The sequence below is a fragment of the Heloderma suspectum genome, chromosome 5 (assembly GCF_057233095.1).
Source record: "Heloderma suspectum isolate Gila_16-S chromosome 5, 16-S_ref, whole genome shotgun sequence".
Taxonomy (NCBI): domain Eukaryota; kingdom Metazoa; phylum Chordata; class Lepidosauria; order Squamata; family Helodermatidae; genus Heloderma; species Heloderma suspectum.
The window spans coordinates 131,117,180-131,144,113 of record NC_139462.1 but is presented as its reverse complement, the minus strand read 5'-3'; the positions used below and the strand labels follow the sequence as shown (position 1 = coordinate 131,144,113).

At 44.6% G+C, this 26,934-nt stretch overlaps 1 protein-coding gene across 3 annotated transcripts in view; it reads left to right on the top strand.

The window, feature by feature from the left end:
• Positions 1 to 9,424: 9,424 nt before the first annotated feature.
• SMYD1 (SET and MYND domain containing 1) overlaps positions 9,425 to 26,934 on the top strand; it is a 42,977-nt gene continuing 25,467 nt past the window's right edge. For 2 of the 3 annotated variants that reach the window (XM_084860381.1, XM_084860380.1), the window contains exons 1-2: positions 9,491 to 9,621; positions 25,890 to 26,066. In XM_084860381.1, the coding sequence (XP_084716507.1) occupies positions 9,500 to 9,621; positions 25,890 to 26,066 (299 nt within the window). In that variant the 5' untranslated portion in view covers positions 9,491 to 9,499. Of the gene's footprint in view, positions 9,622 to 25,889; positions 26,067 to 26,934 lie in introns of all 3 variants that reach the window. The other variant, XM_084860379.1, reaches the window with a different exon arrangement.

The window sequence follows — 26,934 nt, the reverse complement described above, 5'->3', positions numbered from 1 at the left end:
AGATTCTGCGTCAGTTATATTTGATCTTTTGTAGGGATGTACGAATCCCTTGTTTCGGTAGTGGCGTCCGCTGGGGGGGGGCAATCCGTCCCTCCCCCCAGAATCCTGCTCGGCTGGCTCTGCTCCGCAGCGAGTCCGTGGAGCCACCGGCCAGGCCCATCCCCAGCTGGATTGCCATCCACTGCTGGGCTGCTGCGGCTGCCATTTGCGTCCCACGTTAGGCCATGATAGGCTACGTATATATTTATGTTTTTGCTGTACTGGGAGTTCAGGATAAAAAAAACACCCCAGTGATAAACACTTGGACCCATGAAAGGCAAAACAATAGCTTCAACTGGCATTCTTTTGCAAAGGTCCAATAAATAATATTTGATAGTATTGTGATTTTCTCTTTGTAAATTTCAGGGGAAACTCAAGGAAAAACTAGTTTGCAGGAGAGAGGGTATGGTGAAGATCGTTAATAGGAGGCAGGGATTTTACCATATACATTCAATATGGACTTTAGAATGGAAGTCAATCATGTTAATTTCTTTAGGGCACACTCCTATTGGATCTACCCCTTGATACTTGTAAGCCTCCTAATTCAGAGGTTTACACGTATCTAAAGCAGATACTACATTGCCACGCTGTAAGGGAGCAATCCTATGGCTGCTAGACAGCATCTAGACGGCCATAGGATATCTTGTTTTCCAGGAACCGACCTGCCCCGACTTCCACGCTGCTGTGGAAGCAGCGTGGAACAGCCCCATCCTCTGTGCTCGCAGCAGGTATGCGGAGCAGCTGAAAAGGGGCGTGTCTGAGGGCATTCCAGGGTGGGGAGGGCAGAAATGCCGGTACGACACATCCAATGTGTCGTACAGCAGCCTCCTCCCCTGTTCCGTCTTCCCACGGCTAGACAGCCACAATTGGCTGTCTAGCTGAAAATGCAGGGCAGGAGAAGTGCAGAGGGAACAATCCCCTCCATGCTTCTCCTGCCCTGCTGCTTTGGATAGGTGGCTGCCTCTGAGTTCGGAGGCGGCTGCCTATCTGGATAGGATTGCGCCCTAATTTAGCTAGCTGGGTGTTTTCGCCCGTCTAGCTGGGGGTGGGGAGGCTGGGGATGTGGCGTAAACCATCCCCTCCCCTCCCACCGGCATGCTCCCTTTCCCTCCTCTCCAAGCTCGTGTTTGTGAGCTCTTAGAGGCAGGTGTTGTGGTTCTCTCTGTGCCAGCTGCATGGGGGAGGGGAGCTTGGACTCCTGGGTCCGAGGTCAGAGCGCTGTCTCCAGTCTTGGATCCAGGAATCTGAAAAATTCCATGGCCCCAAGACACTGTCTAGGGCCATAGGATTGCTCTCTGACTTACTTAATAATGTTGGTTGGACCTATTCTTTGTGAGAACCAGAAACCCGGGCAATGTACTGTTTTCTTTCTAAGAACCAATGGCAGCTAAGTCCTTAACAGGACATTTGTCATGCAGTTCCTGTTGAAAGCATGAGAAATGTTCTTTCACATGCAGCACTTAGCAGAGAAATATTATCACCAAACATTCATAATTTTATATAGCTTATGAAAATCACATTTGCTGTAGCTACATTTTTTTAACTGTGAGATGTCAGTCTTGGACTTGCCCTGTTTCATTGTGTGTGTTTGCTTTTTGCAGGTTTCACAGCCAAATAGCTTTCAAAATATATGTGAGTGGTTTTAATTTTAAAAGTCAAAAAAGTTCTCACAACTCAATGTAAGGCAATTGACATCAACAAGAACAGATTTATTTTCAGAAAATATTTTTGGGAGCTCTCTAGCTGTTCTCTGAAACATTGGAAAAAAGGTTCTTATAAGCAGCTTTTGTACTTTGGCTGCATGCTGCCTGGACTTCAGGCTTCAAATCATTCTCTAAAGCAGGGGTGAGGTACCTGTGGGTCTCCAGATGTTGTATAACAATTCCCATAATCCCTGACTGTTTCCCATGTTGCTGCGGCTGATAGGAGTTAGAGTCCAACAAGATCTGAGGGGCCACAGGGTCCGCGCTCCTGTTCTAAAGCTATGGCAATGGCTTCACTCCACATTTCACTAAATGCCTCTGCTGAATGGCTCATGCTCAGAAACTTACTGATTATTCAAGCATTCACAGATAAACATCCCTGAGACAAGTCACACAGATCTTCTTGTAAATAATACGATATAACTTTAAACAGCTTAAGACTTGTTTTATGAATGTGCAAAAGAAGGGTGCAGAAGTCAAAATCTGATGCTGAATGAAGTCCATGCTCATGCACTACTTTGCCACTTCCTGAGGTAGTATGGTGAATGTCACAAGAATGGCTGGAATTTGTCTTTTTCATAGCATTACAAACAGAAGCTTGGCATGTCTGTTGGGTGCCACAGAGATAATTTAATTCCAAGAATTTCTTTTTTGGGATGTAGTTTCTTTTGAACAGCTATGGATTTAGCACATGCTGTTGATCCAAAGAAGAACAGTGTACAATTTCTCCAGGATACTGGAAAAATAAATAAATACTGTACCTCTGTCTCCTTTTATATATCAATAATATCTAAATAGACCTATGATTGACTGTACAGTGCTTGAGATACTTCCCATATGAGAGCTTGCATACCATTAAGTTTTCCACTCATAGCATTGGCACCATTTTAACCCTGGATAAAATAGTTCCGTATATTAATCCCACACCATGACATCTTCATGTACTGAAATAGACTTTTTAGGAAGTGAGACTGCAGGATGGTAACCAAGAAATCATCTGTATACCATGCCATGTGAATAATGCCTCAAGACAACGTACATTCATTGGTTCTGTTAACCATTATAGAGAAAACATCAGTCTCTCTCACATCCTAGCTTATTCATTCAAGTTCATTTTCTAATGGGAATTATTTCTCTTTGGACTGGCAAATGGGTGCATTTTTTCCTTTGTGGTTAGAGATATACTCAGGCCAAAGTTCCTTGCTGATCTGGGGCTATATTTTAGAGCAGCAGGTAAAAGAGGAGCTTGGTATCAATTGCAATGCTGTGAACTTCTCGTAAAGGAGACTGAAGTCACTTGCCTGCTGCACCATTAGAAGCTAGAGAACTTTCATGTTCTATCCTGATCCTAAACACCTTTAAAATGGAAGCCCTCATTAAATCAGTAGCATCTGCTTTCAAATAAATGGATTTAGAATCAGAAGACATTTTAGTTTCAAAAGATTTGGGATATTATAAAGTGACTAAAACATCTCAGAATGCAGATGTTTCTCTTTTTAAAAAACAACAACCCATGTTTATTTTGCCATCAACCAGATCTGCAGTACAAGTTTTGGCTGTATTGATGAATGTGAAATTAAGGACGCAATTCTACACACACCTACCTCAAAGTAAGCTCCATTGAACTCAATGGAACTTGTTTCTGAGTAGATATGTATAGGATTGTAATCAAAGGCTACACTCCTATGGACAGTTATGTGAGAGTAAGTCCCATTTAACATAATGGGACTTACTTCTGTGCAAACATGGATAGGCTCATGCTGCATGATGTCTGCTTGTTGTTTTTAACCAGCAGGAAGTATGTATTTCTAGCTTCGGCTATTGGGCGGTATAGAAATTAAATAATAATTAAAAAATGAACCCTATTCAGGAGGTCAAAAGTCTTAAGTGTGGAGGAGGGCAGCCCTGCCTTTCTGCCTCCCTACTTTCCCTCTGTTGAACCAGACAGTCTGAAGAGCGATTGTTACAGTGTTCAATGAATGTGGTTACACTCACCGTCAGTTCTGAGAGTGGACAATGGAGGGAGCAGGTCCAGCACATGTCCCCTCCAAGCTTAGACTGGAATGCCTGAATAGGGGCTCCTCAGTCTGGTCATAGACTGCCATCAATAGATCTAAATTCGAATAGGGCTATGTAGACCACCTGATTTGGATTAGTTTGGACAAAAAAGAAAACTTGTTCCCCCCACATCCAATCCATAGAACAGAAAAGTGGGGCATGCATTTCTAAATAAACATAAACAATTTTAATAACCCAACCCTCTCCTCTCCCCTCCCCAATCCAGCCGGAATAAAACCACAGTAAAACCACATGGTATGTTGAATAGATTTTTCAGGATAAAATAAACAGTATTTGAAACTGAGCTGCTAAAGAATGCACTTGAATTGTGAAGTTTTTCTGCAAACAAATATTTTAGAAAGAACTGCTTTTATGCATTCAGAATTCATTTCTACTCTTCCGCTGAATTCAACCTAATTCCAGTCAGGATGCAAGCATGTGAGTTGATAAGGTCACACCCATAAGGTCACACCCTGAAAATGACATCTATCTCTTAAATTAAGCTACCAATTGTTCCTCAGGAGAGAAAGCTCCAGAATGTGGGAGTTCTTTAAATTTATAAAATACTGAGAAACCCAATAGAGCAAGTCAGGAAGCTGTCCTCCGAGATTGTCACACTAGCAATGGGCAAACTTGCCCGAAGTGAATTCATTATTCAGAAAGTAATGTATTTTCCCGTGTGTGTTCAGATGAGAGTTTTCCTTTAATACAAACTCTTGTTCTGTATAATACAGGTTTTTGCACATGCTCAATATTAAGGTGCATCTTGGAAGCTATAGTATGGAATTGTGTAGCGCAGCATGAAGTCATGCATTTACCACATTATGTGCCCCCTTTGTGATATGTTGTTTTCACATGGCATGCCCACGTGATGATGTCATGTGATGTTTTCTTGCAGTCACCAATTGCCAATATGAAAATGGACCCCACTGAATCCTCCTTGTGGAGCCAGAGCTGTGGTAATGATGAGGGAAGCAGCTAAGGAGACTGCTGCAAGAAAGGTTTTGCGGGGTAGGATGGCTGAAATGGGCGGGGGGGGGGGGATCAGCAACTAAAATAAAATGATTTCTTTAAAAAAATTAACAAACCATGTTTTATAATTTCAGTATTTGGCTTGGTTACAAGCAAGATCTATGCTTGCAAGGACAGACCTTGGGACTGGCTGAGGGGAGGCAACCACTGGCAATTTTAGATATAATTGACTAGGAGTTGTAAGTTGAATGGAGGGCCCCCCCCCCCAGCACTAGAAAACTGTAGTATTTTAACCACATTTAGCTGTTTTTAGCCTTGATGAGTAACAAATTGATAATTATTTATTTTTTTGAGCTGCTAAACAGACCACTGCATGACGATCAATGAAGGAGATGGCTTTTGTTGATGCTAGACAGTTGCAATGATGTACCAGTGACACTACAGAGTTCGCTATGTGCTTATTACCTGTGTCTCATGACCTTCTATTGAGTCTTGCTTACTTGGAAATAGATTTCTGTTTTGTAGGTCATGGCCTGTCCCCCCAGTAACCTGAAGTTGAAAGAGTTAGCTGGCTGCTTTGTATGGTATTTATTCCCAAAGTTGTACAAGTATACAATATACTTAAAGTAATTATAAACTCCTTCCCTGTCAAATGACAAAAGAGTTCAGGCTGCAATCCTGTGCACACTTACTGGGGAGCAAGGCCAATTGAACTCAATGAGGCTTAGGTCTGAGTAGACATTCATAGAATTGCACTGTAAGTTAGACTCAGTGTACTTTTTTCATCAGGCTGCATTCAGTTTTCAGTGGGCAGAGCTCTGGTAAACACAGTAGAACAAAAATTTCTTTGAGATTTTAAGAAATTCTGAAACTAGCCTATTCACAATCACCCCTCACATATGTGCATGCACAAGCATAGCTGGACTCTTCAGACCCATGTGACATCCACCCAAGAAGGGGGCTCTGGCTCAGTTTGTAGTTTTGATACTTGGCATCCACATTTATCATCTATACCTACCCCCAAAGTGTGTAACCTGACTGGCAGTTGTGTCTATTCCTTCTGAAATACCTGTGCCAGTCAAAAGATCTATGCTTGCTAAATGTGTAGAAAGTTACTTTATAGATGAATCCTCCAATAAAAATCTGTTTCTTCTCAGGGTAAATTTAAAGATACTCAGTACCAACATACATTTTCTCCCAATGTTCTAAAATTAATAGCTGAAGTTGACTATGACTGTGTTTTATTGAAAGCAATAGGACCTGAGTTAGTCACTGTTAACTTTGGTTTCAATGGTCACAACAGCTGGATTAGGGCCACTACATTTAAAAAAAATTACATTTCATTATTCTTTACTATAAAGGAGATAACCACATCAAGTTTTCCTTTTTAACTTATGAAGTTCTTAATTATTGGGAGGTTGGGGTTGTCGTTTTTAGTAAAGTGCCTGGCTGTTTCACCACACGATGGGGCTGTATTATCAAGTTTTGTCTGACCTGGAACTGAGATAAGAATACAGTTAACCTCTTACATTAGTGGGGCATGTTCGCATCAGTGGTAAGGTGTACATAGACTAGCGCAGCAGCACTAACAAAAACCCTGTCCGATGTAGTAGTGGTCTCTGGCTTGTCTTGCTGGTATTGTCCTGTTTCTAATGACTGCACATCAGCTCGTTTTGGCAACACATTTGATTATTCCAATTTTAAGTGTTCCTTCCGTTTTCTGCATGTACTCTCGCAGCACTTTCCAAGAATATGGAAATGTAAAAGGGAGCAGATGTTGGGATTATTTAGGAAATATTCATGAATGGATGGATAAACTGTTTCTGTTGGTCATCAAAGAACAGACTGTGTTTCAGTTACAAACCTTTAGTCCATTCTGACACTCTTTCCTAGACTGTTTGTGTTTCTAGTTAACATTTCCTCATTCCGTCTCCAGTTCTATCCCTTTGTCACTCTTCCCTTTCGAGCCTGGAGACTTTTTCTTCACATCATACTGGGTGGATTATGCTGAGTGAAAGTTATACTGTGATGTTGTTGTTGTATCGTTATTACGTATTCTATCATTGTACTATATCTAGAAAATATCAATAAACTGTTATAGAAAAAAGAAATCCAGAGTTAACTGTGATACAGCTTCAAGTGTGGCTTGCCACGCACTGCTGTAAAAAATGCCAAACCCAACAATAAATAGCATAATGTTGTGTGTCTGATTTAATATCTGATTTGTGTCTGTTGATCCTCCTGCATAGGGACAGTCCAGTTTGGCCTAAGGAAATGGCAGATGAGCACTGAGTGCACATTACGTTACAAGATGTGAGGGTGAATGGGCCTTTGAAGGTATGGTGTTGCGGCCTGTGATGCACCACTCGAACAGATAAAGGAACAGAGGAGCCACTGGGGTTTGTTGCAGGGGCTAGTTCCTGGGTTTGCATTCCCACTGGATGGTCTATCGTTGCTGGTTAGTAGTTGCTTCAGGTTGGGGAACTTTCCATAAGCGAGGATAGGCCTGTGACAGGTAAGAATCACAGCCTTCCTCAACCTGGTGCCCTCCAGACATTTTCCATGAGCTCTGGCCACCATGGCCAATGGTCAGAGATGATGGGAGTTGTAGTTCCAAACATCCAGAGGGCACCAGTTGGGGAAGGCTGCTGTAGATCACTGATCGTGCATTCAGAGATGAACATCTCCCAAGCTCACTGCAGATTAAATCTCCTAAGATTCCCCTCCCCTCAAAAAAAAATTTAGAATGTCATGGATAATTTTTCTGAGCCAGTCCTCACGGTCCCCCCAAGCATTCCCCACTAGCCCTCACACCAGAACACATTCCCCCATTTCCAATGAAGATCAGAGGGAGGTCTTGCTTTCCCTCCCACTTTCTCTTTTGCCTTTACACATTGTGTAATAGCATACCAGGATGCAAAAGCTCAGAGGATCACGGGAAATGCAGTTCTCCTAGGGAGAGCTGCATCTCCCATAACCTTCTTCACCTTCGTGCCCCAGTACATTGCCAATCAGCATGTCACCATGATGGGAAGTAAGGGAAAATCAAAGCCAGAAAAGGAGTTGTAAAGTTCACCTCTCCTTTGAGGTAGTCTTCTATGAGCTTCTAAAGTTTGTTTCCAAGCCCAAGCTCAGAGGACTTCACCAGCATCCCTAGATGCATTGGAAAAGATTACAGTGAAAGTTGTTGATGACAAGCAGAGGTGTTCAGTTACTTTCTCAGCTGAGCCTGTCCTATAGTAGGTGACTCCTGGATATACATCTGGCCTTGAGCCGTTTCTCCTTGTCAATTTGTTTCTTTACGTTCCTCAGTTTTAGGACAATCCAGTTCTATGAGCTTATTCTTAATGTAGTTCTGTGAGATTCTAGTTCTGAGAGTTCATTCTTAATTCTTTCCTATGTCCTGTACAGGATGCTGATCAGGTGGTTCCACGGTCCATAGTTGATGCAGAATGTGGATTTTTCACATTCTGCTCATTTGGTATCAGGTGTAGCAGGTTGCACTTGGATAGAGTTTTACTTTGATTTAGTTTTTTAAGATTTTTTAATTGTTGTATATGCTGTTTCCTGGATATTCTGAGGGCCACTTTAGCTGAAAATGCAGCATATAAAATACCTGGGAAAAGTATTTATTTTAAAACTATATTGGGTAGATTATTTACAGAGTTCAGTCCAATTGTGATTTAAAAAATCAAGCTTTTGTTATTAGTAAAGTTGTTGGTCCTTATAATTGTAAAGATGTGCTTTAAAGTGTGTGGGCAATGCCTGGTGAAATTTCCAAAGCGCAAGTATTTTGGGAATAAGATTTCCAGTAATGGGGGAGGGGACTCTTCAGCTCCTGACATAAGCTATTTCCCCTGCCCCGCCCGCCCGCCCGCCCACCCGCCCGTCACTAGTAGAAGTATAGCAAAATCTGCTCACCCTGGTGCAGAATTTTGGTACACAGAACCTTACCTACATTCCCAAACCAGTTAGGATTTACTCCAGGATAATTCGACATTCGCTCAAGGGAGGAGTAAAGATGTCATGTCTGCTTCCGAGAGTGGCGCCAGGTTTCTGCAAGACCTTCAGGCGCCTTCACCATGCTTCTACAAGCTGCTGGGCTGGTGCCCTGTAGGCAACTCCTGTGCCTGCAAGGGAGGTGTTTCTAGCCCATGGTCTTCAAATATGCATAACTCTCTTGCTGTGTGTCAAACAATTGTTGCACTGTTTAATTTCTTTTTGAAAGAGAGCAGAGAGCATTCAGCACTAATGTGCGTTGCATACCGGCTGTGCTGCTTCGCACTTTCTCAGCTGTTGGTCCCTGACAGGCAGAAGCATGTGTTTTCTAAAAATAATTTCAAGAATACCCATCATCTTCCCAGTAGGAGAGTGTAAAGTAAAAGTTGTCGTGGTTGTTGCATGCGCAAGAATGCTCATTTTGGAAAATAACTTTGTTTTATTCATTGCCCTAACGAAGCAAACCCTGATCATGTGTAGCCGACCTCCCCCCGCACACCTGCTCATCCCCTGCCCAAAGACACTTGTGTAAGCTGAATAAAGTCTCCCTCAACCACCACTTCCCTATAGAAATACGGTACTAGGTGGGAGGTGCCGAGCCAGTCCATTTATAGAACTGGTCCTCTGGAAGTTGGGAAGGCTTTAAAGAGCAGGAGTGATAAGAGATTTGAGTCACTTGGAACTCTCTGTGTTACAAGCTCGGATGCCTTGACATAACAACAGGAGGCATGGAGACAGTGGAAGTGTTCAGTACTGACAGCAAAGGCAGGGGGCTGAAGGCAGCGAAGGAATTTGGGGCAGGAGATGTCATTTTTGCAGAACGCGCCTACGCTGCTGTAGTATTTGACAGGTAAGGAGGAAAAATGAGTGCATTGCTGTAAATCAGGGAGCGAATGTGTGAGGGAGTTGGGGTGGAACCAGCTGGTTGCAATTCATCACAGCCTGAGCAAGGAGACTGTTAAGACTCACTTATGAGAACATAAGGGAGAGATGCTTTGAGGATAAAGCTCATCTAGAGTAGTGACTAAGGGATTCAGCTGTGAGTCAGGAAGTTCCTGGTTGAAGCCTCATCTCTGTCATGAGCTCACCGAGTGGCTTTAGGCAAGGTATGGCCGCTCAGCCCCCCCGCCCTTGCAAATCTGCAGTATGGGAATAATACCTTACAGGGTTGTTAATAATGATTACAGAGAGAGAGAGTTACAGCTGGTTGGCCACTGTGCAAACAAAATTTTGGACTAGATGGGCCCTTGGTCTGATCCAGCAGGGCTCTTCTTATGTTCTTAGAGTACATGAGGAATGTGTCGCACTCTAAAAGTGCTATGGGAATCCTAAACATTTATTATCCATTGTCTCCCAATGGACATATATGTCAAAGGTGTGCATGTCTCACTTTGGTACTGTCTCACTGAGGCCGTCAAAAGCAGGGCTGTACCTCTGACCCGCCACCTGATAACACACGGCTCCTTCTGCCCCTGCCATCCATCCATTAGCACGAACACCTGAGGCAGGGAAACCAATGTGTGCAGACCTCTATGTGCAAAGCTTTCCCTGGGGCCTGGAGCCCTGAACAATCAGGGTCCAGGGATCTGGGGAGGCCTACACTTTGCCACCTCAGACATCTATGCTAACATGTGGGCTGTGGGGCTGGGGAGTGTCCCTTCACATGACTAGCATATGAAGGTGCTACTTGTGAAGCTCTTTACACCCTGCTTAGCATCTCCTTCCTAACAGGGGCCCTCTTTTGAATGGAGCTACGGTCATGAAGGACTAACAACATTGGCTCCACCCATTGACTTCCCCAGAATCAAGGGACCCGACAAAGGGTGTTTTTAAGCCTCCCCAGCGTGGACACCAACAGAGCCTTTGCCAGAACCCTCCATGTACTGTATTCAGGCACAATGCATTAGCTGTGCACTGTCCCCTTAAGTATAACCTAACCTCCAGAGTTCTCCAGCCCCGTTTCCCTTAGAGTAGAGCAGGGTATACACATCCCCTCCATGCAGCGAGTGAATGTGTGGAGAGGGCCACATGGGCTAGCCCCGTCCACCACACCACTGCCATGCTCCCCCAATGAGCATCTGTTTGATGTCCGTCAAAGGCTCTTCGCACATGCAGCTGCACGTGTACAGAGTTCCTCCATGCAAGGAGGGACCCTTGCCAACTCATGTCCCTCCTCACATGCAGGAGGTCTCCCCGCATTCATCTTCTTCTGAAGAATGTTGAACGGACCTTCTGCAAGGGAGCTTGGCAGCAGTGCATAAAGATGGGGGGGGCCTAGCTCCCACGGCCTTGCGAGTCCCTCCACGCATTCATTCAACATGTTCATTCAACATGTGTTCCCTTTCTGAGAAACCCTGTTGCAGACCTGTGTTAAGAACCTGCCAGGGAGTTGTATATAAGCAATTAAGGGCGTGATCCTACGCATCTTTGGACAGAAAGAAGGCCTACAACTGTCAGCATTCCCCAGCCAGCGGTGCTGGCTGGGGAATGCTGGGAGTTGTAGGCTTTTTTCCTGTCTAAACATGCATAGGATTGCACCCTAAATAACCAAAGCAGGTGGAGACCAAGTGCCACCATCAAGGTTCAACACAGTCCCCGTATTATTGCAACTCAGACTCTTACTTCAGGATATGGACAGAGGACTCCTTAAGTCTCCCTTCCAACGTATCCCAGTTTGAATAGCAATAGAGTTCTTCTCTTGCACGCTTCATCGTCTGAATCCTGTTCACTTGAGATACACAAGGGAAGAACTCAGACAGAGACTCTGATTTTGTCTACACTAAGGTGGTGGCATAAAGGGGCTTTTGCAGGCATCTTGACTCGTGGGAGAAAGTGGCTACGGTGCTGCATGCTAAGAAGGGCGGCCTTGGGATCACAGGTTGTGCCAGGGGCTGAGTGGGGTTGGGAATGGTGCTTGCTTAGAAGAGATTAAGATATTCCTTGGGAGGCGCAGAAGAGATTGAGGGTTTTTTAAATGAAGCAACATATGATATTTTTAAACAGCTATTTAATAACTTATTTGCTTGCTAAAAACTAAACTCACACTCTAGTGTAAAATAAGGGCAAAAATGTTGCTTTAGGTTTATTCACTACTTTCAAAAAGTTTGCTTTTTAAATAAAACTGGAGACAGAACAAATACTCAGCTTAAGAATGAACCTTGAAATCTACCTGGTTAAAGCCCTGGTGTAATTTGAAAAGATGCAGTTTAAAACATTGAAGTGAGTCTAATAAAAATCTATTTTTAGTTCATGTCTTTCATGCCCACTTTGATTTTTTTTTACTCAACAGTTTTATTTCAGGTTTTCTAGATAAATAGGTAAGATATATTTGAATATCACATATAGTATAAGAATGATTGATTGTGTAATTCCTGACCATTATGGTTATAACAACCAGCTGTCTTCTGACAAAAGGGCTATGAGCTGATGAATCTTAAGGTTGTTATATATCCATTGCTTGATTCGGAGTGGTGAATATGCCGATATAATTTTCCTATGCTTCTGTACAATTGTAGAAACTATGGCTGCTTGTTTCTCTCCCCCTTCCTATGCTGAATCCCTGCTTTTGATGAATGGATAATCCGACTCATTTGCTTAATTTGAATTTGAATGGGCTTTCCTTCACTCATTATTTCCTTGGATGTACACTTCAGTTATTTTACGTATACTCCCCAAAATGCAAAATGTAAGTGTAATCAACATGTGTGGTACACTCCAAGAGAGAGAAGGTGAACTGCAGCTCCTGATCAAGTGTATTCTTTAGGACAAACTTGGGTTTGCTGCTGTAGTCAAATTCTGCGTCTGGTATTCTGAATTCTAGCCCTCATTGTGATCATGTAAAACTTTCCCGTTAAGATATTTGTATTGGGAGTTTACATCAATTCATAGGCCCTGTTCAGATGCGCACAGGTGGACGGTGGTTAGGGTAACTACAGGTGTAGTGAAACCACGACATGTGCACCAGTCATGCGACTGGGAACCACACAGCACCACATGTTTCCCATAACCCCCCCCTCCATAGTTACCATAATCATCCTCCCGCCAGCGGTGATCCTAGTGGCCCTCACACTGCGAAAACGTGCGCCAGCCACTCCATCTGTTGCGACACACCAGCAACCATAGATGGAGTCTGCGCCAGCTAGAGCATCGCCGGAAGTGTGGGATGCTCTAGGTTGCTATTGCTATGGTCACGGCCTAGAAACTACCAGGAGCCCATTTTAACCACCGGAGAGCCCACCACATGTAAAGGTAAGCCACCTGGGGCCCCGTAATCCGGCTGCAGGGGGGTGGTTACCCAGGGTGGTTTCGGAACCACGGTTAGCGGTTTTTTCTCCCCCACATGTGACATGCTAAGCCACTGTGGCTAGGGCAAATTCCCTAACCATCATGGTTTGGTGTTACGTGTGAACAGAGCCATCGCTCCTTATCTCAAGATGGCTTTGATATTACCTGCAAATGTCAAAAAGAAACTGAATAAGTCACTCCTCACCCTCTTTTTTGGTGCTTTTGGGTAACGGCCACAATCCAACGCAGGGTGCTTCTAGACATAGGGCTCCTAGCACTAGCAATTGGAAGGCACTCTGCAGTGATTCTGTCTTTTTTTTTAATTAATTTTCTGTGGTAGGAAAATAAATGGAAGAAGTGGTAGGAAAACATGGAAGGGCTATGAGTGGAAGATGATGTCATCTGGACCTGCCATAAAATTCCATGAATGAAGCACAAGGATGGTGAGATAAAAGCCTCCTCTGGAAGCACACTTAAAGAACCTTAGTACTGTACTGAGTTGTGGCCAATGTCAAATGCAACCCCAACAGTTCTCAGAGTAAAAAAGAAAAAAATGAATGAAGTGCAGCAGAAAAAGGTTGAGGCTGTCTCAGAACATTTCCAATGAGGCTATAGGAAGGATGTTTCTATCACGCTCCTCATCCAATGTTTAAGTCAATACCTAATGAGTTTTGCCAAGATACTGAGAGAACATCTTCAGCTGACAAGTTATCTCAATAGCTACTAAATATTAATATGAGTTGGGCCACAATCCTTACTGTTTCGAAGTGATCGGATAGAAAAAAAATGAAGAGATCACATTAGAATGTCCCACACGTTAGTGGCTTTTGAGGAAAGAGCCAGCCATGCATTCCCAAATCTTTTAAAATTGCAAGGTTCTAAAAGCAATCCATGATATGACCACATGTCCCAGTAGTTCAGCCTCTCCACTGAGGGTAGCCAGTCATTTCCAGAATGCAATGTACTGGAAACCTAAGAACACATTCTAATGCTCAGCTCTGTCTCTAACATGTTGGCAACTTATCCTTGCAGCTCACATTACACTCAGGGCGTTTTTGTATGTGCAGTGCTGCTATAGCTGTTTGATGTGATGCAATGAGCTACTGTCCTGTATCCAAGAAAAAACTTGCATAATTGCTTATGGAGATTATGATGAAGAGATCTTTAATGGATTGTTTATTATTTTATTTACTGTATTTTTATACCACCTCTCTGGGACCAACCAAGGGAGTTTACAAAAAGTTCAAAACATAAAAACCATAGTCAAAACATAGCAGAACCTTAAAAACAACAATAAAGCCATCACGATTTAAAAAGCCAAGTTAAAAAGATGTGTCTTGACCCCTTTTCTGAATGCAAAAAGAGTAGGGACCTGTCACAACTCCACAGGGAGTGTGTTCCAGAGTTTGGGGACAACACAGGAGAAATATTACTATTTTGTAAAAATATAATTAAAGTAATATTGTATGTGATTTTTGGAGGTAATGGAAAAAGTTGTAGTATATTGTTTGAGATTAATGTTTATAACTTTTAACCAAAGTACAACTATTTTGTATAACATCAACCCAACTAAAACTAAAGGTTGGGTTTCCAGATGGAAGCAATTGCTCCAAGATATTCTTTGGAAACTTCACACATAATGATAAACTTCAATTCGCTCTTTTGTGAAGGACAGGAAATTCGTGGATTGTAGCAATCCACCTTCACTGGGTTCAGACAACATGGTAAACTGCACTAGCAAGGGTGATTAAGCAAATCTGGCCAGCATGTGACTGGCATGCTCAGCATGGTTAACAAGCCACTGTGGTTTGTTAACTGCCTGGTGATCATACAAACCCGCCCTGTGTCTTTGTCCAATCTGAAATGCAACTGAAATGCTTTTGGATTACATCAGAACCACCTGATTCACATGGTTATTAGCTATACTCAAAACACAGGGGGTGCTGTTTTTCCAAGGGAGGGAAGGTGGTTTGGCCAGAGTAACTTTTCAACCAGCCTCTTTGGTTGGTTGAAGCTAGAAAATGTAGGAAATAGCTGGGAATAGTTTTTCACAGCCTGAAGGCAAACATCACCTGGCAATCGTCACAGATCAAGATGCTCTTAAAGGCAGAGTTACAGAGATCACTTGAAAAGCTGGCAACTTTAACATTATGCCAGATATGGAAAAAAGCCAGGTTTCAGCACTGGGGTCATGCAATATTCATCACTACAAAAGTGGGGTGAGGTAGCCTTGCTGCATGGGACATGGCTGTGGGTCATAGTACAGTCCTATGTATATCTACTCAGAAGTATGCCCTCTTGAGTTCAATGGGACTTACTTGCAGGTGTGTGTATAAGATTGCAGCCTCAGCGGGATTAACCATTTCCTGCATTTTAAAAAACCATAAAAGCTTGGCTGTGTGCTTCATTGTTGAAGAGAAGAGGCACACCTCCAGGAACTAGGATTTAAAGAGGGGGGATGTTCAGAAAATGGTGGGGTTATACTGTGATAGGGTTAGCCTTGCTGTCTGCCAGGCTCCCCACCTCCACCCCAATAATTTAAAAATCTATATGAGCACTTGTGATTATATAGAAAATTTGAATTTTCTATATAACTAAGTGCTCTTTTATTATATTTTGTTAAACTATTAGCCCAAGGTGCTGTGAAGAGATGGCATAGAAGCTGGACGAAATAACATGTATAACATGTATAAGTAGGAAAAGTTCATGTCCCTGAAGTAGTGATCCTGAGCAGCTGAAGAATGATTTCCCCCTTTCAGAAGCTGGTAGTTACTTGGGGAGGGGGGTGTCCCCCATTAATGCCAATGGCGGATTCACACCAATACAAATGCTAGCTTTGGAGGACTGCAGCAGGGGAGGAAAGTGTTATATTCCTCCTCCATACATACTGCAACCCCAATAATGATCACCACCACCATTATTCACATTTTTAAAAAATTCAATGTAAAGGTGCATTTAATGTCATATCTGGCTTTGTCCTTAGCAGCAGAACTTTTGCTGCAATATCAGATGAAAGTTTGTTTGTTTGTGGAGCTGTATGCTACAGGGAAAGAAGAAAAATCCAAGATGTTTCCTACAATACAGCCTGAATTCAAGAGAGCTAAACAAATGACCCCAACCACAATCCCTCCTAGGACGGCTGGTCTGCCTGGATCCTTAGGCTAGTACCCTGGCCTCCTAGGGCTGGGCCATGTTTCTCAGAGTGGGCAGCCCTGGTCTCGGCTCATGTAGTGTCATGTACCTGGGTTGCTGTCTGGAGGAAGGTCAGCCATCCCACTAATGTCCCTCTTACTGCAAGGTGGCATCCCACAGAGTAAGGTTCCTGGGGAGGGGTGAAGTCCTAAATCTGTAAAGCCTGGGAGCTCAGTTAATCACACTGGCTTCCAGAGAATCTGACTGTCCTGCAAGGTACGGCTTCCTGTTATGCTGCCAGCCACAATAAGGGGGCACACACACTGTTTCTTGGGTCAGCTCACATCCTGTTTCTTTCCTCTTGGGTTTCCCTGCCCACAAGCCCATGGTGAGTGCTGGAAACACACACAGAGATGCTGCTTTGGGCCTTGTATGATCTGGGAAACCCTCTTATGATGGTGGTTCCTAATCACAAATATACAATTAATGTGGTAAAAGCCAAATTCCGTTCACAGGTATGGGCCATCCTGGGACGGGTAAAGTAGGGCTAATAATCACACTGTAGTACAGGGGTGAGATGTGACAGATTCATGACTCCCAGTCAGGAAAGTGATGGTCTGGGAGTGTACCCCTGTATCTATGTGATACAGGGCTGCAAACCTGTTGCGTTTAAAGGTATGCCACAGCACAATACATGAAGGTTCATACACTGAACCACCCCATCCCCTATTGCATTTATGATCTAGGAATCATCTGCTATCAAACCCACTCCTTTTCCCTTCTGCTGTTCCAGCTCCTTGCTTCCTGTCCCCCCATGGCTGGAAAATTGCCTTATCACAACTGGCAGCACGACAAGAAGCTGTAGCACCCTACATCTACCCACTTGGCCAGAGTTGCTGGGTTCCCTAGCAACATCTGCTGCCATTTCACTGCACCATCCACACTATTCATCAATTTATTTGTTATATGTATATCCTGCCTTTCCTCCAAGGAGCCCAAGGTGGCTTACATGACCTTCCTCTCCATTTTATCCTCACAACAACCCTGGGAGGTAGGTTAGGCTGAGAGTCAGCAACTGGCTCAGAGTCACCCAGTGAGCTTCATGACTGAGTGAGGAATCAAACCCTGGTTTCTTCAGTCCAACTCTCTAACCACCTAACTATTCATCTTCTAAGCTATGTGTCTGGCAGTTTCTCTACGCCCAAGTAGAAAACCCTGGGGTTGTGGGGTTTTCTTCACCCAAGTGCTTGGATGGATTGAGGGGTGATGGCAGCAAACAATAAGAAAGTTGGAGAGAAGCGATGCTGGCGATCAAGACTTGGCTGTTTGCAAGCAAATACAGGGGGTGACGCAATAGAAAAGTCACGTTGGCAAGCAAACGGTCAAGAACACAGGTTTCAGTCCAAGGAGGTTTAGGCTAAGGCAGGAGTGGTCAAAATCCAGGCAGAGGTTAGAACGCAGGCAGGCAGGCAAGCAAGCAATGAGGATCAGGCAACAGCAGAACTGGTCAAGGTAACAAGAGAGAAGTCAAACATAGTAAATCAGTCAGGTGCGTTATGCAGTTCAGAAGCAGGGGCGTTGAGCAGCCCAAAAGGTCAGGAAACAGCATCAATCACGGCACAATTCAGGAGGCAAGGTGCACAGCAGAGGCTAGATGGACCAAGTCGTTTTAGCAGTGGCTGGGTTTCCAGTGAAGGCTTTTAAGCCCAAAGCCAGCTGGACCAGACCCAGAGCTCAGCTGCAGTAATCAGAGATCCCCTTTCAGAGCCCTGGTCCCGAGTAGGGGTGCACGAAAGTCACTTACCTGGTCTCGCAGCTTGCTTTGCAGTGGGGGGGAGGCGCTTTGCTGCTCCCCCCGAAGTTCAGGCCGGGGGGGGGAGGCTTCCCTCCTCGCCCGGCCGAAATTCAGGCTGGGGGGGGAGGCTTCCCGCCTCGCCGAAATTCAGGCCGGGGAGAAGCGCCCCATCTCCCCGGCCGCGAACTTCAAAAGAAAAAAAAAAATGCCCCTGTGATAGGCTACGTAACGATTAATGTAGCCTATCACGGCTAGATCTGCAAAGTCAGCCGTGATAGGCTACGTTAATCGTCACGTAGCCTATCACGGGTGACTTTGAAAAAAAAAGCGCGTATGGCTAATGGTGGCCCCCATAGGGAGCCGCCATTCGCGTTCCTTATTTGGTCCCTGTAGTCTACGTAAAGATTTACATAGACTATGGCGAAAATAAGGGCAACGCTATTTTTTTTACTTTGCTTGTAATGGCGGTGGCGGCAGCCGGTCGAAAGACCGGCTGCCGCCCCCACCCCTGACGAAGACCTGCTGAACCGCCGCCGGGAGGGACATTTGTGAAAGGTAAGTCCCATCCCGGGGGGGGGGGGCAGAAGTTCTCCCCGAACAACCTTCGGAGGACCGAATGCGTTGGCGCTCGACCCCCCGAAGTTTCGGGGAGAAATTCTCCCTCATCCCTACTCCCGAGGAGTCACTTTCTCCTGAAGAGACCTTTCCTGGAAGCAAGCCCTCTTTCACACAGAAGCCCCACCAGCCTGTTGCGGTGGGCCAGGGGGCTGCTCAGCCCCTGCTTCAGAGGCAGGGCCCCTTTCTCCTGAAAGGGATGGCCCTGCAACCACCTCCCCCAAGGGCTCAGGCTCCTGTGGGTCCAGTGGCAGTCCCTGGTCTGGGGCACGCTGGGCTTCTGGGGCCTCTCGCTCCTCCTCTGAGGACTCCTCAGGGCATGGTCACTTGCTGGCCAGCATCTTTTAATAAGTTGCTTATCTGCAGTTTTTACATGTACCTGTATTAAAAATTAAATTATTTTTCAAAATCTGCTACCTGATTAATCAGGGACACCTTTTGAGTAAAAGTCTCTTTGATTGATGTAACAATTAATTGATTAAACACTGCCGCTTCATTACTCAGCATAGGCAATAGTAGGCCAGACGGGGCCAATGGCCAGACTGTGCATAAGACAGCTTCATTTGTTTCAAGGTGGGTTGCAGCACCATCACCACCATTTTGCTTTGGTTTGTTTATATATGTACATGGTCAAAGAGCGAAAGAGAAAAACAGGTGCACACAGTGAAAGGAAGAAGCCATATACAGTAGGCCAAGAGGGTCTCATGCTGCATATTGTGATATAAAAGGTGGGTCCTTCTGGGATCTGAAAAGATGGAAGAGTGCTGTTGCTGCTGCAGGCAGGCTGGGTAGAAGGACTGTGTCTCTTCTGTTATCCTGGAACTGGATGAATGTTAAATAACAACAGTGGACACTTATTACTAAACTTGTTTCACTCCTTGAGTGCTGACAAGATTGATGGATGGATGCAGTCTATTTTTTCCCTCCCGGGAAGGTGCTGCAGCCAAGACTTGGAGGCGGGCAAGTGGAATCATTGTGGGTTTCACGTCAGGGACTCCAGAAGAGCAGCATTCTTCTGTGCTACCTTTGCTCTTCAAGGCCCCCTCTAGAAAGTTTTTTCTTTCTGGCAGCAGCAAAGATGGTTTGAGCTGCAGTTGTTTTTAACCAGGCATCTGTCTCCTTGTTGCCATATAAGGAGAGCAAACACTGCAGCACCTTTTCACCACACAGACTTGACAGCTGATAGAAACCAGTCAGGTCCTTCTGACAGATGCCCAACTCCTCTGCGTGCCTGGTCATTCCTGCAAGGATGCTGCCACTGGTCTGCTTTGTGCCGCTTCTCCAGAGCAATCTGATCACTCCCACTGTAAATCTGCAAATTTCACCTGAGATTTATACCTTGCATATCATGATCTCATTTGCAGCTACCAGCCTTGCAAACCAGGATTACCTTATCAAGCTTGGACTGCTGGAAGAGAGGGATGGAGATACATATTGCACTAGATTAGGGGGCAAGCTACGTAATAGGCAAGATACGTGTATTTCATCAACCCTTTCTTGTCACCCACTTCTCTCCTCTGCCCCCATTCTTTGAGCATGCTGGAGATGTACTTCTTAAAGCCAGCCTACAGAAACTCGTTAAGGGCAAATGTCTAAGTCCTGTGAAGGATGGAAGGATACACATTCTAAATGGATCCAGCACTAAGGTCTGATGCTGAAGGTAATTGTCAGGCATTTAAGTAATTCAACAGGGATTGCTTCTAGATGGCACTCTGCTTATGGTGAAGAAGTGGTGTGAGGATGAGACTTGAGTCCAGAGTTGGAGCATGCTATTGCAGACTTCCAGAATGTGGCCTGGACAATCACCACAAAATGAGCCCATGACAGAGACATCTCAACCCCCTCACCACAAGCAAAGGGTACAGGTTAAAAGGTTATTTGAGAATGAAGAGAAGTGCCCACCCACAGGGGGGTGGGGGAAGCTGGATCAGCTCTGAGGGAAAAGATGATTGATTCTTTAAAAGGTTTGGTCAAAGGTGCAACCATGGGGGCAGAGGTGGGAAGCTAACAGGTCTAATGTAGCTGGGGTGTGTGTGAGTGTCTTTGTCTTCCCTCCAAATTCTGTAGGGCAAAAGATGTGCCCCATGATATCCTGATGAGCAAACTAGCTCAAAGTGGGCTAGATGAAACAACTATCAGGTGGATCTACAGTTGGCTACAGAATCAGACTCAAAGAGTGCTTATCAATAGTTCTGCACCTAGGAAAAAGAAACCAAATGCACAGTTACAAGATTGGGGATACATGGTTCAACAACACCACAAGAGAGAAGGATCTTGGAATTGTTGTAGATCACAAGCTGAAAATGAGCCAACAATGTGATGTGGCTGCAAAAAAGGCAAATGCGATTTTGGGCTGTATTAACAGAAGTATAGCTTCCAAATCCCGGGAAGTAATAGTTCTCCTCTACTCAGCATTGGTTAGGCCTCATCTGGAGTATTGTGTCCAGTTCTGGGCACCGCACTTTAAGAAGGATGCAGACAAACTGGAGAGAGTTCAGAGGAGGGCAACAAAGATGATCAAGGGACTGGAAATAAAGCCCTATGAGGAGAGATGGCAAGAACTGGGCATGTTTAGCCTGGAGAAGAGAAGACTGAGGGGAGATATGATAGTGCTCTTCAAGTACTTGAAAGGTCACAGAGAGGAAGGCCAGGATCTCTTCTTGATCAGCCCAGAATGCAGGACACGGAAGAATGGGCTCAAGTTAGAGGAAGCCAGATTCTGGCTGAACATCAGGAGAAACTTCCTGACTGTTAGAGCAATACAACAATGGAGCCAATGACCTAGGGAGGTGGTGGGCTCTCCCACACTGGAGGCATTCAAGATGAAGCTGGACAGTCACTTGTCAGGGATGCTCTGACTTGGATTCCTGCATTGAGCAGGGGGTTGGACTCAATGGTCTTATAGGCCCCTTCCAACCCTACTATTCTATGATTCTATGGACCTCCTCAGAACAATCCTGGATTTTAGCTCTGCATCCACAGCTGTTATTAACTGACTCCAGAAGCTTTTGTTGTTTTCATTTTCCAAGCCTCCTCACGCAACATTGACACACACAGCTTTCAACCCTAAATGCCCTCTTGTCTCAGTACCACATTATGTTTGGTACTGGGCCTGTTTAGGTTGTTCAGTATTTGCAAATCAATTACATCCATGAAGGTTTTATCATTGTCCCAACCATTTTGTTGACTGGTGTGTTCCCTATTTCTCATAACTCAAGAATACATTTCATTTGATGGCATTTGAAAGCATTGGATGGGATATGATGGGCTGTTTAAGGCATCAGTTGAATAGTTTATGGTTGCCACAGACATTACAGTTGTTTTTTGGAATGGTTGTATTTTAATGGATAATTGTTGCTGCTGTTTTAAATGTTGTATGTTTCAATCTGTTGTAAGTCCCCTTGAGTCATTTTTTTTAGAAAGGTGTCTAAGGGGGTGTCTCCATGACAATGGAAGGAGAAGCAAATGGTGGCTTATCCGGATTTTTCAAGGAACCAGCTTTGCACAAGGCTCCACAAACAAGTGCATCACACCATTCTAAGTCGCTTCACAGGAACATACTTCCAGGTGGGGTGGGGGGATTGGAATGAACGTCATCAGACTGGCAGGGGCCACTCAACCAATACGAGAGGCTCCCCCTCACATCCAGGCTCTACCCCTGTCTGCTTCCCCTGAAGCTCCCATAATGCGAAGGATCAAAGCCTCACATTAATTCCTTACAGCAACAAAGCAAACGGTAAAGAAACTCATCATGGATATTTAAGGAACAAGCCTCATTGACCACAATGGGAGTTACTTCTGAGGAGACACCTGCTTCCCCAACCTATGCCCAGTTCCACCAATTTTTTAAAAATTTCTTTCCCTCTAAAACTGCATTAGCAAGCACTACCCCCATCTCACTATCGTGCATTTGCCCAGCAATACCTACACCCCCATCTCACTATTGCACAATAGTGAGAGGGGGGGTATAGATATTGCTGGGCAAATGCGCAATAGTGAGATAGTGGGTAAAGGTATTGCTGGACAAAAGCGCTATTTTGCTTTAATGCTTTACTTAAAAAAAAAAAAAGTTAAGAGGCTGCCCAGAGGCCGAGCACACCTATACTTTGCAGTGATGGCCACCAGAATTTAGTGGTAAACAAAGTAAATGCCATGGGGTTGCTGAGAACTCTGATGGCCAGCCCTGAAATTGTGGCAACATCATGGAAACACCCCTTGACAAGGCATCAGTAAGGTCACAGCTGTGAAAGACACCCCCCTGGGCAGGGAAATCATGCTGGGGTAAATGCGGAGGGTTGGTGCACATCACAACAGAAGTGCAGACAAGCTGAACTAAGGAAAATAATCAGACTAAAAGTAGTCTCAGAACAACCAGTTTTTTGGCACGAAGATCTGGGGTGGCAGACATCATGTGGCCCAAACAACCTCCAAACGTAGCAACCTCTCAGTAATTAAAGTGTTTACTTGAAAGTATCACTTGAATACTCAAATGCCATAATTCCAAGTGTAAACCATGTACTATAACAGAATCGGAAAGGAAGGCAGAAGCTGGCTTGCAGCTGTTGTGTCACCTTTAACTAACTATCCCCTGCATTTAAAATGAAATTTATGGAGACAGCTGGTTCTTGTGCAAAGAACAGCTGCAGTCAACCCATTGCCTGTTGACAGAGATGACAAAGATGTTTCAAAGACATCTAAAAAAGTGCCATGTTCACATAAAAGGACAGACTGTTAAAAGTCCTAGAAATGCAGTTTCTTCTGGGGCTAAAAGGTGACTCAGAAATAATTGTATAAATAAAATAAATACCCCATATATTTGTAATATGAATGTATTTGTTTCTTTATTAATTGCTATACCATCCAATAGCCAAAGCTCTCTGGGTGGTTCACAAAACAAAACATAATGTAAAGATGCAATTACTAATTGAACCACTTCCATCGCCCTTGTCGAATACGACTGAAGAGATCAAGACACTATACAACACAGAGGCACTACCTCTTGTCCTGTTCCAGAGCTTATTTGAGAGCATGGAGGGAACAACTCTCTCACCCTCTGCCAGCACTGCCAGTTCTATGCAGAAGACAATAGACATAATCCCTGATCATGGAAGAGTTGCAGTGAGAGTTTAGCCTAAGTATGGGGATCTGGTACCTGTAAGCCAAATCCAATCCCAGTGCAATTCTATCTGTAATCAAGATGCAATGAAGTGATGGTCTACAGATTCAGTGATACAGAAAAGAAAAACTGTTTTCAGTGTAAGAGTCCACACTCTCAAGTTATATCTCTCTTTTGCTTGTTGAATGCAATGTCCTGGCCATGTATGTCCTCTGCGACTCTGAAGGCCTTATAGATGACACCAATTTCATTAGAGACTCTATACTGAGCATCCATTACAAGTTTGGCTTCTGTGGCAAACTCTGCCCATCTGCCTGCATATTAAGATCATCAGAGGAGGCTCTTGTCTATACTCCTTCTATAAGAGAAGTACATTTATCATCGACAAAAGAGAGGGCCTCCTTTATGGTGGGAGGGTGCTGGGTGGGAGGATGCTGTTGTGCTCATGCCCTGCTTGTGGGTTCCTGGCCGACAGCTGGCTGGCTACTGTGTGAACAGAACACTGGACTAGATGGACCCTGGGTCTTATCCAGCAGGGCTCTTCTTATGTTCTTATGTGGTGATGTCCCAACTTTGGAATGCCCGCCTACAGGAGGTGTGTCTGGTACCAATGCTATCCTCTTTTTGCCACCAGATTAAAAATTTTCATTTGTGCAGGCATTTTAAAACAAATGTACACAGTTTTATATTCTAAGATTCAAATTAGTGTCCTTTTTGCTGGTTGAAATAGGTTTATGCCTTTGGATGTTATTGTTTGACAATTAGATTTTAGATTGTTTTTATTGTATTGTATGTAAGCTGTTTTCATTGTACTATTTCAGGTCATTTTATGTACACCACTCTGAAATTATTTTTGGGATGAAGGCATGGTTCAAAATTTCCACTTCGCTATCAGAAGTTGGGGGAAGGGAAGGATTGGGGCAGGGGGGAATGCAAGTGGGAGGGTCTGCAGCAAATGGTAGAATGGGTAGAAGCAAGAGAGGTGGGTCAATGGGAAGAAGTGGGTCTGGAAGGGTTGGAAGGGAGTGGATGGGAGATGAGGGAATAGGAGAGAATCCTTCCCCCCTCTCCATCTAACTTCTCATTCTGCCTGTGATAGTTTCATGGATTGCTAGTTTTTAATAACTGCCCGTAAATGCATGGGTGCAATATTGAGAGGGGTGGCACACAGATGCATAAAACATGGAGTGCTGAGACTATGGGCTTCACCACATCAGGCTTTTTATCCCACAACTTACTGGGGCTTCTACTTCCGGATTCTTTGCAGGATCCTATTTTAATCATTTTTTTTACACAGCCGGTTTTTCTTTTACTGCATAATGCCATTTACATAGGTGGGTGGAGCCTGCCGGGATGTTATCGGATGTCAGCACATGTGCAAGTCAGTATTGTCCTTGTAGAAGCAAGCAGTAACACTTTTCTCATTTGAGTATATAGTGGGAGAGGGGACTGAGTGGAAAGCCATTGCAACATTGCGGGTGTTCAGTGCAGCAGCGGTCTCTGCCATGCTGTACCGATGAAACGCCGGTATACTGTACCTCTGAAGTTCCCACTGTTGTTCCCAGGAGTGGGATGGTGAAGGGTCAAGGGAAGGTGACACACCCCCCCCACCCCTGATCATCATTACTAGATGACGTCAACCCTGCACCTCCCAACACCCTCCTACACAAAGCATGTCATAGTGCGATGTCAGCAATACATGGGCAGGTGATGGCAGATCCATTGCGTGGCTGCAAATAATACCACATTTTCCGTGTACGGAAATATCACAGGGAAAACGGGGAAGGCACAGGACAGCTGCTGCAGGCCGCTGCTGTGAACTGCACATGGGAAATACTGTGAACGAAGTATGACAATTACGCACACGCACACACACACACCCCACGTGAAGGAGCCCTATATCTTGAATGATATTTCCCCATCACAGTTGGCTGGTACATTGTGTTTCATGTTGAATAGTTTGTGGGATGGAGTGGACTTGACACATAGATTTTCTTTCTCCAGCACTAAAATATTTTGGGCAGGGCCCTTCCAAGGCAAACATCTCTTCCATTCTGTTCTTTTTTGGAGGAATCACTGGTCAGTTTGGGAGGCTGTCTGCTGTGGCACCTGGCCAAGTAAGCCTTAGAATGCACTTCTCAGGTGGCTACTCATGATGCCATTTCCCCCTTTTCAGCCTCACTCACCTCGTCTGCCACACTTGCTTTAAGCGGCACGCAAATCTCCACCGCTGTGGCCAGTGCAAGTTTGCCCATTACTGTGATCGGACCTGCCAGAAGGATGCCTGGGTGAACCACAAGAGTGAGTGCTCTGCCATCAAGAAGCATGGGAAAGCACCCAACGAAAATATCCGGTGAGTGGAATAGCATTGACTTAAATAGCTGGCAAGGATGGCTTTGCTCACTGTCTCACTTTCACACAAGCTGAGGCACAGCCAAAGGGTTCTTTAACCCTTTCCTCCCCAGGTCTTAGAATTGGCAGAACCCTTCTGTTACCAACCTGAGTCGTTAGCTCTCATTTGCCTGTGTGTTTTGCCATTCAAACAGAGGAGGTCGACTGCATGTATAATGTGATATTTATTTTATTCTATTTTTATGTCATGATTTATTTTTTATGACATTCGTATGCCACTCCATAATATAAAGTTTTCTGGGCGGCTTACAATAAACCAGGGGTCCCTAAACTTTTTTGGGGCCTGTGGTCGCATGTGATAGTTTGAGAGCATTGTGGGCACTCTCACAGAATGGTTGCCATGGCCAGCGGCGTGGCCATTTCCTCATTAACAAAATGGCTGCAATGGTGGGTGTGGCCAGTCACAAAGCACCTGTTTCTCTGAAGGCAAACTGGTGAGGCTAAAAGTAAAGTAACTTGACCAAGAAGCTGAGGTGGAGCCCATGCCCCAAATGCCAAATCGCATATTTGTCCCCACAGAGCACAACAAAATACTCATTTCACAGAAGGCAAACTGGTGATGAAACACTAACATTCCCCCCACACACATACATTCACCAAAAAGAAAAAAGCCAGGCAACACTCGCATACAAAGTACACGAAAAAGACATCCTCTTGCTCCCCACTCCCTTCTCTAGCCCTCCCCTCAGGAGGCTCCCTACCACCCACCCAGCTTACTTCACACAAACCACTAGGCTGCAGCCACCCTCCATTTCATTTTCTAAGAATGTCTCAGGGACCCATATGGGGCTCAGAAGCATTCTCGGAAA